We start from the raw sequence: 13,369 nt of genomic DNA on the forward strand, positions 1-13,369 counted from the left end.
GTAACGTTTTGTTGTGGAGGGCTGGCCTGTGCATTGTAGGATTAATTTAGCAGCATCCCTGGTTTCTACCCACTAGATGTTAGTAGTAACCACCCAGTCGTGACAACCAAAAAATGTCTCTAGACATTGTCAACTGTCTCCTTGGCAGAGTGAGGAGGGAGGTGGCAAAATTACCCCCCACTGGGAGGCACTGCTCTATAGAAATCCCTACATAACACTGTTTCCCTGAAAGCCACATATATATATATATATAAATTTGTAAAGACAGGAAAAAAAAAAAAAGAAAATCACCTATAACCAAATACCATCCACAGATAATTATCAACAATACCAGTACCTTTGAAGTCTCCTGGGTGACCTTCCCAACTGTATTCCTCCTGTTCCACCTAACTCTCAAAGTCATAAGTTTTGTGTTAATCATTCCCTTGCTTTTCTTCATGGTTTTCCCATATGTGGCTATTATCCCTAAATAACAATGTTTAATTTTATCTTTTTGAACTTTATATAACTGGAAACAGTGTATTATTCTTGTTACTTGCTTTTATCACTTAATATTATGTTTTTGGAGTTCATCAGTGCTGATGTGTGTAGGTGTAAGCTTATTCATTTTCAAAGGTATGCACTATTGCACTGAATGAATACCCTAATTTATTCATCCACTCTACTGTAATGCATATTTAGATTATTTCATGATTACTATTGCAAACAATGCCGCTTTGACCATTTTCCCACATATCCCTAGGGTATACACTTAGGAAGGAAATCTCTGATCACTGGTGATGTACACCTTTAATTTTAAAAAATAAGTCCAATTTTTTTTCAAAGTAATTTTACCAATTTATATCCCCACCAGCCAAGTATAAGAGATTCCATGCACCACAATCTTGCCAAATTTTTTTACTGTAGTTTTTTAATTATTTTAAATTATTGCCATTTTTTGTTGCTATGAAACAGTCTCTAGTTCAGGTTTAATTTGCATTTGCCTGATTAATAATGAAGTTGAATATCTTTTCATGTAGTTTTTGGTCATTTGTGTTTCTTCTTCCTTGAAATGCCTGTCTTTCACACATTTTTCTATTGGGTTTTTTCCCTTTTTCTCACGGATTTGTAGGAGTTCTTTATAGGTTCTGGATACTAATCCTTTGTCAGTGTTACAAATAGCTTCTCCCAGTTTGTTGCCTGTCTCTTTCCTATCTTTATGGTGGATAAAGAGAAATTTAACTACATTAAAGATAAGAATATACCACTTTTTCTTTATGGTATTCTTTTTATAGCTCAAGAAATCACTGACTAAAGAAAAAGAAACAAAGGACATCAAAATTGGAAAGGAAGAAGTAAAACTATCCCTATTCACAGATGATACGATACTATACATAGAGAGCCCCAAAGATTCCACAAGCAACTGCTGGAACTAATAGAAAGATTTAGCAAAATAGCAGGATACAAGATCAACAACAACAACAAATCAGCTGGATTTGTATACACCAAAGAGAACTTCGAAAAGGAAATCAGGAAAACAATACCATTTATAACATCCTCTAAAAAGATAAAATACTTAGGAATAAATCTAACCAGGGATGTAAAAGACCTATACAAAGCAAACTACGAAATACTACTGCAAGAAACCTACATTAATGGAAAAATACATTACGTTCATGGATAGGAAGACTCAACATTGTGAAAATGTCAGTTCTACCCAAAGCATTCTACAAGTATAACGCAATCTCAATTCAAATACCAATAGCATTCTTTAACGAGTTAGAAAACCTAATCACCAACTTTATATGGATAGGAAAGAGGCCCTGAATAAATAAAGCATTACTGAAGAAAAAGTACAAAGTAGGAGGCCTCACACTACCTGGTCTCAGAACCTACTATACAGCCACAGTAGTCAAAACAGCCTGTTTCTGGTACAACAACAGAAACATAGGCCAATGGGACAGAATTGAGAATCCAGACATAAATCCATCCACCCATGGTCAGCTGATCTTTGGCAAAAGACCAAAGTCCATTAAATGGGGAAAAGATAGTCTTTTTCACAAATGGTGCTGGCAAAATTTTATTTTCCATCTGTAAAAAAATGAAGCAGGACCCACGCTTTACACCATACACAAAAATTAACTCTAAATGGATCAAAGACCTAAATATAAAACCTAAAATGATAAAGATCATGGAAGAAAAAATAGGGACAATGCTAGGGGCCCTAATACATGGCATAAATACAATGCAAACCATAATTAACAATGCACAAACATCAGAAGATAAACTAGGTAAGTGAGAGCTCCTAAAAATTAAACACTTAAGCTCATTAAAAGACCACCGAAAGAGTAAAAAGAGAACCTACAGACTTGGAAAAAAATTTTGACTAAGACAAATCCAACAAGGGCCTAATCTCTAAAATGTATAAGATACTTCAATACCTCAGCAACAAAAAGACAATAATCCAATTAAAAAATGGGCAAACGATATGAACAGAAGCTTTACCAAAGAAGACATTCAGGCAGCTAACAGACACATGAGGAAATGCTCGCAATCATTAGCCATTAGAGAAATACAAATCAAAACTGCAATGAGATACCATCTCAGTCTGCCGTTACTGGTACAAATCATAAAAACAAAATAACAAACGTTGGAGAGATTGCAGGGGTGACTGGAACTTTTATGCACTGCTGGTGGGAATGTAAAATGTTACAACCACTATGGAAAATGATATGGCCCCTCCTTAAAAATCTAGAAATAGAAATACTACACAATCCAGCAATCCCACTCCTAGGAATAAATCCTAGAGAAATAAGAGCCGTCACATGAATAGATACATGCACACCCATGTTCGCTACATCACTGATGAAAGGGAAGACAACACACAATATACGGGAAGTCAGCACAACTTGACCAAGGCAAATTCATAGAAGCTTCATAAACACATCCAAACACCTTGAGGAACCAAGTCACTAGGGCTGAGGGCTGGGGACAATGGTCTCAGAGGACATATAGGTCAAGTACCATAACATAGTTCATAAAGAAAATGTTCTACATGCTACTTTGGTGAGTAGCATGTAGGGTCTTAAAAGTTTTCGAGCAGCCATCTAAGATACATCTATTGGTCCCATCCCATCTGGAGCAAATGAGAATGAAGAAAACCAAAGACACAGGAAAATATCAGTCTGAAGGACTAATGGAACACATGAACCACAAGCTCTACCAGCCTGAGTCCAGAAGAACTAGATGCTGCCCAGCTACCACCACCTACCGCTCTCACAGGGATCACAATAGAGAGTCCCGGACAAAGCAGGAGAAAAATGGAAAAAAATTCAAATTCACAAAAAAAGACCAGACTTACTGGTCTGACAGAGACTGGAGGAACCCCCACGATTACAGGCCCCAGATCCCAAGCTAACTCAGAAATGAAACCACTCAAAGCCCTCCTTTAAGCCAAGGATTAGATAGGCCTATGACATAAACAATAACACATGTGAGGAACGTGCTTCTTAGTTCATCAAGTATACGAGACCAAATGGGCAACACCTGCGCAAAAGCAAAGCTGAGAAGGCAGGAAGAGACAGGAAAATTGGACAAATGGATACAGGTAACCTGGAGTGGAAAGGGGGAGAGTGCTGACACATTGCAGGGTTTGCAACCAATATCACAAAACAATTTGTGTATAAATTTCTGAATGAAAAACTAATTTGCGCTACAAACTTTCACCTAAAGCACAATTTAAAAAAAAAAGTCTGTTTTAAGTCAGCAAAAGGTCAAAATCCAGTTTGTAGCAAAGCAAACCTAACTTGTCTGCATATACTGCTTACGAAAGTCTGTGTACATTTAAAGGTAAGTGACCTGGTATCACCCAACATTAGGTAACAGCAATAGGGTGTGGCTCAGAAAATGTACTCAGCCATCTGTAGAAATCAAATGAAGAACCAAGGAAAATTCTTTTGTCGCTGTAAATTACTACAGGAATTAACATGTAGCTTCATTCAGCCAAGGGTGAGCACAATTTCAACACATAATGAAAATCGGCCTCTCTTGGAACCACAACTTCCTATTACCAAACAAAATCACCTCCTCCCAAACTAGGAAAGAAACAAAACAAGTGATGCCCTACCACTGCTCACCCTGCCCTCCCCAAAAAAGTTATTTCAAGTCAAAACTCATCTATTCAAAGACGTTTATCCATAATGTATTTTATTTTTAAAATATCGCCTTCAAAAGTTAATCACCACTAATAGCAAAACTACCAATCTGACAGTGTTTAGACAGTGTTTATTCAGAGGCCTGAAGCTGCATAATTCTATTTCTGTGCTTTACACCAAGAAAATAATCCTAAATACAGAGAAAGTTTTCTACCTAAGCATGTCCATCAGAGAGTTACTTATAAAAGAGAAGAAATTGAAAATAATATATAACGTAAAAAAGGATGATTAAGTAAAATTATATTTGATGGAATAAAATTCAATCATTAAAATCAAAGACTTTGTGGGAGCATTGAAAGTGTTTAAGTGAAACACAAAGACAGAATTGTATATGTAATATGATTACAGCTGTGTTAAAAAAATAAATAAATAAAAGGTATATATTGGAAAAAAAAAGACTGACGCAAATACACCAATGTGTTACACCATAGTTTTGTATGGCTGATGGGACTGTGAGTAAATTTTTATACTTTTCTGTTTTCCAAATTTTATTCAGTGAATATGATTTTCATAATGATTAAATAACTAAGTGTACAAAACATGTCATCCCATTAATCTTCAAAATATCCCCCAAGGTAAACAGTGACAAGTCAAGATTATTAAACATAAGGCAAGCTACCATAGAAACTTGGAAAAGCCCTGAAGAAGTCTTTGAAAAATAGGTGCATTTAAAAGGAAGTTCTTCAAAGAAAAGATTGGAAAAAAAAAATCCTGGGAGATCCTTGAGAAATTGAGTTTCATGTTGTTGTAGGTAGGTGGCATAGAGTTGGTTCCAACTCACAGCAACCCCATGTACAACAGAAAAAAACACTGCCCAGTCCTACACCATCCTCACAATTGTTATTATGTTTGAGCCCACTGTTACAGCCACTATGTCAACCCATCTAACTGAGGGTCCTCCTCTTTTTCAATGACCCTCTACGTTACGATGCACGATGTCCTTCTCCAGGGACTGGTCCCTCCTCACTTCTAAGGGACATTCTGGCTGTACTTCTTCCAAGACAGATTTGTTCACTTTTCTGGCACTCCATGGTATATTAAATATTCTTTGCCAACACCATAATTCAAAGGCATCAATTCCTCGGTCTTCCTTACTCATTGTCCAGCTTTCGCATGCACACGAGGTGACTAAAAATACCATGGCTTCAGTCAGGCATACCTTAGTTCTGACAGTGACATCTTTGCTTTTCAACACTCTAAAGAGGTCTTTTGCTGAAGATTTGCCCAACGCAACATGTCACTTGACATCCTGATAGATGCTTCCATAAGCATTGATTGTGGATCCAAGTAAAATGAAATACTTGACAACTTCAATATTTTCTCCATTTATCATGATGTGGCTTATTGGTCCAGTTGTGAGGATTTTTGTTTTCTTTATGTTGAGGTGTAATCCATACTGAAGGCTGTAGTCTTTGATCTTCATCAGTAAGTGCTTCAAGTCCTCTTCACTTTCAGCAAGGAAGACTGTCATCTGCACATTGCAGGTTGTTAATGAGTCTTCCTCCAATCCTGATGCCCTGTTGTTCTTCATATAGCCCAGCTTCTTGGATTATCTGCTCAACATACAAAGTACAGTGAAAGGACACAACGCTGATGCACACCTTTCCCAATTTTAAGCCACTCAGTATCCCCTTTTCTCTTGGTCTATGTACAGGTTCCTCATGAGTACAATTAAGTGTTCCGCAATTCCCATTCTTTGCAGTGTTATCCATAATTTGTTATGATCCATACAGTTGAATGCCCTTGCATAGTCAATAAAACACAAGTAAACATCTTTCTGATAGTCCCTGCTTTCAGCCAAGATCCATCTGACATCAGCAACTATATCCCTCATTCCACGTCCACTTCTGAGTCCAGTTTGAATTTCTGGCAATTCCCTGGCGATGTACTACTGCAACTGTCATTGAATTATCGTCAGCAAAATTTTACTGAATTTAATTCTATAATTTCCACTTTTTAAAATGTAATTCCAAACATAAGATATTAAACCCCAGATAACAGATACCACTGAATATCAAGAAAATGGCTGAATCACATGATAAATATAAAATCTAGCCTTCCAGCAACAATTATATCTAGAAATTTGGAAAACAAAATAATTTACCTAGGATCTCTGCCCATTAGTGAACAAGTCTGAAAGCCAAATCCAGGTTTCCATTCTACACCACCATTCTGCTGGTGTAGAACCTTGACTCTGGTATATAGTTTATAAGCCAAGAGTTGGGGCTTATTTTTTTTTAAATGCCAGTGCTTATAATGTTTTGTTTTTAAATTGAAAGCTACTTAAAACCCCTGAACTTGCCAGCACATACACACAACCCCCAGGCAGTATTACTCATTCTTCTTGTTACCTGTTTTTCCAGCTTTTTTTTTTAATCACTGTACATCAGGATTCACAGGCACATGCATATATGTTTTCCTTACTTTCCAGCCCCATACCTGTTTTATTTGAGATGTAGCTACTTAAAATAGTACAAATACAATCACTTTCTAAAAGACTTCTCTTAGTAAATAGAACTTAAGGAATATAAAATAATTTTCACCTATGCTTTAAGTATCTCCAATTATGACATTAGCGTAAATGCTAACCATTATCCCTTCTCTCCTTACCTTTCCCCTTTACCATTTCAACTCTTAAAGAGGTTCTCTTCAAACTTTCAAAAATGTCCACACTGTATTGTTTTATTTTTCAAATAATATCACTCATCTTTAGTTTTACCCTCAAAGATCCTCCAATTTCAGAATCTTATTCTAAAATCTTTCATTTTTCTCTGCTTGATCGGGATGGGGGGAAGGTGTGAAAGAAAGATGGGAAGCATAAGAAATGGGAAATGGATGAGGATCTTGTTAGTATCTCCTTGCAACTTCATTAACTTTTATAAAGGGTTTATAGAATCATGATCTTTTGTTATGAACCATTACCTCAAAAGCCACTATCGTATACTAAGTATAACACCAAAATTAAGACCTATATGCTATATAAGACCTTTCAGAACAGACAGCATTATAAAATCATACAGATCAAATAATGAATAACCTACAGTTTAATAGACAACTTTGCAACTTTTTGTTGCAAAGCCTTCAGATGGAACAACCAGAAAATGTGTGTGTGGTTACATATGTATGTATGTATGTGTATGGGTAGGTCCATGTGTGTATATACATGTGCATATACAGGTGTAGCACGGGCGTATGTATATACACGTATGTGTGTGCTACATATAAATGCATATATATAATAAAGCACATCAGGGACACTGTTACAGATACTTCTTAGACATAACCAAGCACCTCGCAGAATTGGTTTACTCTGTTTGAACCACAGTCTCATGGAACAACTTAGTCAATTGGGAGCAATATAGTTCATAAAGTTTATGTTCCACATCCTGGTTTGGTGAATAGCATCTGGGGTCTTAAAAGGTTGCGACTGGCCATCTAAGATACAACTATTGGTCTCTATGCATTTGTAGCAAAAGAGAAAGAAGGAAACCCAACACTCAGAGATGACACTAGTCTGCAGAACTAAATGGCTACACAAATCATGGCCTCATCTACCCTGAGACCAGAAAAGCTAGATGGCACCTGGCTACCACTATCAACCATTCTGATCAGGGATACGACAGACAGACCCTGATACGATGGAAAAAAATGTAGAACAAAACTCAAATTCTTAAGAAGTCCAGACTTACGGGACTGGCTGAAACCAGAGGAACCCCCAAGACTGTCACCCTGATATACCCTTTAAACTTTGAACTGAAACTACTCCTGGAGGTCACATTTCAGCTAAATTAACAGATGGGCTCATAAAAAAAGGAAAACAGTATCACCTGTGAGTACTGTGACCCTTTAGAAAAACTATCTGTATGAGACCAAAGGTCAACATTTACTCTAAAGCAAAGATGAGAAAGTGATGAGGGTCAGGGAAACTTGATTAATGGAAACAGAACAATCAGAATGGAAAAAATGAGAATGCTAACACATTGTGAAAAATGTAACCAATGTCACTGAACAATTCGTACAGAAATTGTTAAATGAGAACTAATTTGCTGTATAAACTTTCACCAAAAACACAATAAAATATTATTAAAAATAAAGGCTTCAACTGTTTCCAAATTTTGACTAGCATCCTATCCTTTCTTTGCCTTTTTATGCTTCATATATTGTTTCTCTTGATTAATTTTTATGAACACTATATCAAAATTTTAATAATCGACTAAGATAAATATACAGTTTTCTTGTTTTACCATGCACAGTGCATTTTAACCTGTAGTTTTGTTCCACTGTTTTTAAAATAAATGTTTTAATTAAAAATAATAAAGATATACTTTAGGTCAATTAACTACTCTGAACATGATTTTAATTATTCTCATTATTTATTTGCAGGAAATCGGAGATAGTGGCTCTCTCAAAATGGTTCACTTTGGTTTGGTGTAAATAAAAAACTTCCTTTTTTAACTTCAGAAAGAAACATGCATTTTCGCCCCTGAACTTTTTCATGGCCTGATACAAATTAAAATCTCCCTGTATGGATTAAGAAGAAAGACAATATGAATTAGCTAACATTTGTTAAATTCAGAGTGCTTTAAAAAAAAAAAGTTTTACTAGTTTCAGAAACATGAAGCATAATGGGAATGTGGTCCTAAGTAACAGTTCTTAGCCTACTTACTTTTAAAAATGCAGAATTTTGGAAATGGGTTAAATTGTACATTATTAGGTGCTTCAACAGTAGTATATTTAAACTTGGTTCTCCCAAGTATTTTAAGCATTTCGTCTCGTACTCTTGTTTACATTACCAATTTGCATTATGAATGAAGTATTTATTAAGCAAAAAATTCAGTCCAGACCTAATGTTGGGAAGCAATTTTCCATGGGTCTCTTGAATTCCTGTACATTTTGCTATGAGACACTGACTGCCCCTCAGAACAGTCTTTGCTCCAGAGGGAGATAGTGTTTCCCTCTGGAGCAAAGAGCAGGCGTGCTTTCTGCCCATTATAAAAGATTTAAGTTCCATAAGTTCAGGGTTCCTCTCCCCTACATCCCATATAGTAGCCAGGTGTCATCTGGCCCTCTTCTCATCCCCCATAGGAATGGGATTTAGGGGATCAATGCAAGAAAAATATTGTTAGTCTGGCTACTGCTATTGCCATGAGTAATAAACTGTCCTTTGTCTCTGACCCAGGAGTCTCATATTCTCTACCAACATCTAAGAAACTGTTAGCGAGTACAGCAAAATTTCATCCTTCACAGTTCTTGAAACACATTCACTAGCAGATTGCAAGTATTTTACAATTGTAGATGTCTATAATATCTTTTTCAAATACTGTACAGAAATTAAATTATATAGTTAATAAGATTGAAAGCTTTTATATTTTTTGTACCTCTACCAGAAGATATAACAAAAAAGGAAACTCAGAGTTTTCAATTTGCTACTACTCTGAAGTTTTAGTAATGCATAGTATGTAAGACATACTAAAAAGAGATGCAGACTTGCCAGCAAATTTTCATTTTACTATTTCCATTCTTCATCACACAGATAAATCAGAAGTTAACTAAGTTTTGTCAACTGTTGTCAAGATGGTGACATTCTGTCCAGATACTCTACTACATAGTCATTAACCCACAGTGCCGGCCACATTCTGAGGTGGATTAACCAGTAAGCAAGGTACATGTGGGCTTACTTGTGTTTACGTACTCATCTGTAGGGCAGGATGTGGTGAAAAATAGGTGAAATTGTGCACTACAGATGAGTAAGTAAGCACAAGTAAGCCCGTGCATACCTTGCTTATTGGGTAATCTGTCCCTGGCCACATTTCCTGATCTACAGTATTTTTTTTTCATTTGACCAATATCTTTTGCAACTAGATGAGAGGCTGGTGGAAAAGTTCAATACTCTTTCTAGGTCTTCTGTCAGCAGAGTATTAAAAAAACAAACAAAACCTGTTGCGGTTGAGTTGATTCCAACTCATAGTGACCCTACAGGACACAGCAGAACTGCCCCACAGGATTTCCAAGGCCGTAATCTTTATGGAGGAGCCCTTGTGGCACTGTAGTTAAGCGCTGGGCTGCTAACTGAAAGGTTGGCAGTTCGAACCCTCTGCCTCTCCCCAGGAGAAAGATGTGGCAGTCTGCTTCCTTAAAGATTTACAGCCTTGGAAACTTTATGGGGCAGTTCTACTCTGCCCTGTAGGGTCACTATGAGTTGGGATCAACTTGACAGCAATGAGTTTTTTTTGGTTTAATCTTTATGGAAGCATACTGCCACATCTTTCTCCCCGGGAACAGCTGCTGGGTTCAAACCTCTGACCTTCAGGTTAGCAGCTGAGCACTCAACCACTGCACCATGATGGTTCCTCAGTAGACTATAGTCTGTGCTAAAAAGTGAAAATTTAAATGAAATATTAAACATAAAAGATGGATACAAATACATTGTCCTATATGATGATGATAATAACGTTTGCCAGTTATCTAGGTGAAAACCAAACAAAACTTAGTTATTAATTAAACTGCCCATTTACCCCACTTCACATGCCTCTAGAAAAATTAACTCAAATGTATAGAAAACTAAGTTTATATAATAGTAAGTATATGTTATGTTTGAGATCTTTGATAATATCATGATTTATAAATGCTGTGTTTTCTAAATGTGAATATGGAGATGTTTATTAATTAAGCATTCCAATAAATTGATATTCTGGCTGTCCTGGAACACAGAGGATTATAAACAGGCTACCACAGCTCTAAATATTCCGAGTGGCACAAATGGTTAAGTGCTGGACTACTAACCAAAAAGTTGGTGGTTTAAGCCCACCTAAAGGTGCCTTGGAAGTAAGGCCTAGCAATGTGCTTTCGAAAAATCACAGCCTTAAAAACCTTATGGAGCAGATCTGCTCTACACACGTGGGGCCACCATGAGTTGCAATCAATTTAAAAGCAACTAATGACAGCAACCACAGCTCTAAAATGAGAAGAACGGTATAGACAGAAACAGCTAGGTAGCGTCTACCCTAGCACTGATAGGTTCACAGCTTCTCCTTCAGGAATTGATCCATGAGCTCTTTCAGCTGTTCTCCCAAATCCTCAAATCCCAAATAATTTCCATAATAATTCATATTATTTAAAACACTATGATTACTAAAATAAATAATATCTAGTGACAATATCTAAATATTTTGGTTTATTGAAAGGCCAAATAACCAAAATTATATCATATATTGCTCTCATTGAACATCTGCATGTTACTAAAGATTGTTGTGTTGTTGTTATCGAGTCTATTCCAACTTATAGTGGCCCTATAGGCTTTATTCTAAAACTATATAAATTATATTATTTGAAAATATATATATAATATGTAGTTCTACCTTATTATATGATTTTGTCTCATGTACTTCTGACATGTTATCAGGAGGGACCAGAAGGACATCACGCTTGGTAAAGCAGAGGGTCAGCAAAAAAGAGGAAGACCCTCAACAAGATGGACTGACATAGTGGCTGCAACAATGGGCTCAAACACAGCGACAATTGTAAACACGGCGCAGGACTGGGCAGTGTTTTGTTCTGTTGTACACAGGGTTGCTATGAGTCAGAACCAATACAACGGCACCTAAAAACAACATAGGACAGAGTAAAACTGCCCCACAGGGTTTCCTAGGCTGTGATCTTTACGGGAGCAGATCACTAGGTTGTTGCTCCTGCAGAGCCACTGTTGACTTTCAGACTGCCAGCCTTTCAGTTAACAGCCAAGTGCTTAACCATTGCACCACCAAGGCTCCTTACTAAAGATTAAACCCACTGCTACTGAACTGATTCCGACTCACAGTGACCATATGGGACAAAGCAAAACTGCCATATAGGGTTTCCAAGGCTGTAAATTCTTAACGCAGGGTGTTAATGAGTCTTCCTCCAATCCCATTCTTCTTCATATAGTGCAGCTTCTTATTTATAATTTTTCTTCCAGGGAGCAGCTGGTGGGTTTAAACTGCTGACCTTTCAATTACCAACCAAGTGCTTAACCATTGCACCACCAGGGCTCCTTTAGTAAAGATTGTTGTTGTTGTTCAGTGCTGTTCAGTTGGTTTCGACTCCTACCAACCCTATATGTACAAAACGAAACACCGTCCGGTCCTAAGCCATGCTCACAATCGTTGTTATGCTTGAGCCCATTGTTGCAGCCACTGTGTCAATCCATCTCATTGAAGGTCTTTCTCTTTTCCCCTGACCCTCTACTTTACCAAGCATAATGTACTTCTCCAGGGACTGATCCCTCCTGGTAACGTGTCTTGCCATCCTTGCTTCTAAGGAGCACTCCAGTTGTACTTCTTCCAAGACACATTTGTTTCTTCTTTTGGCAGTTCATGGTATACTCAATATTCTTCACCAACATCACAATTCAAAGGTGTCAATTCTTCTTTGGTCTTCCTCAGTCATTGTCCACCTTTCACATGCATACGATGTGACTGAAAATACCATGGCTTCGATCAGGTGTACCTTAGTCTTCAAGGTGACATCTTTGCTTTTCAACACTTTAAAGAGGTCCTTTGCAGAACATTCACCCAATGCAATGTGTCTTTTGATTTCTTGACTGCTGCTTCCATGGGTATAGATTGTGGATTCAAGTAAAATGAAATCCCTTGACAGCCTCAATCTTTTCTCCATTTATCATGATGTTTCTTATTGGTCCAGTTGTGAGGATTTTTGTTTTATGTTGAGGTATAATCCATACTGAAGGCTGTGGTCTTTGATCTTTATCAGTAAGTGCTTTAAGTCCTCTTCACTTTCGGCAAGCAAGGTTGTGTCATCTCCATAATGCAGGATGTTAATGAGTCTTCCTCCAATCCTGATGCCCTGTTCTTCATACAGTCCAGCTTCTCATATTATTTGCTGAGCACACAGATTGAATAAGTATGCTGAAAGGATACAATCCTGATACACACCTTTCCTGACTTTAAACCACCACACAGTATCCCGTTCTGTTTGAACAACTGCCTCTTGATCTACGTACAGGTTCCTCATGAGCACAATTAAGTGTTCTGCAATTCCCATTCTTGGCAATATTATCCATAATTTGTTATGATCCACACAGTCGAATGCCTTTGCATAGTCAATAAAGCACAGGTAAACATCCTTCTGGTATTGTCTGCTTTCAGCCAGCATCCATCTGACATCAGCAGTGGTATCCC

General features: G+C 37.2%; 1 protein-coding gene across 4 annotated transcripts in view; it reads left to right on the plus strand.

The window, feature by feature from the left end:
• WDPCP (WD repeat containing planar cell polarity effector) overlaps positions 1-8,818 on the plus strand; it is a 399,715-nt gene extending 390,897 nt beyond the window's left edge. For 2 of the 4 annotated variants that reach the window (XM_049856218.1, XM_049856220.1), the window contains one exon: positions 8,577-8,818. In XM_049856218.1, the coding sequence (XP_049712175.1) occupies positions 8,577-8,627 (51 nt within the window). In that variant the 3' untranslated portion in view covers positions 8,628-8,818. Of the gene's footprint in view, positions 1-7,663; positions 8,161-8,576 lie in introns of those variants that run through there. The other 2 variants (XM_049856217.1, XM_049856219.1) reach the window with 1 other exon arrangement.
• Positions 8,819-13,369: the final 4,551 nt, after the last annotated feature.

The sequence above is a fragment of the Elephas maximus genome, chromosome 17, assembly GCF_024166365.1.
Source record: "Elephas maximus indicus isolate mEleMax1 chromosome 17, mEleMax1 primary haplotype, whole genome shotgun sequence".
Classification (NCBI taxonomy): Eukaryota; Metazoa; Chordata; class Mammalia; order Proboscidea; family Elephantidae; genus Elephas; species Elephas maximus.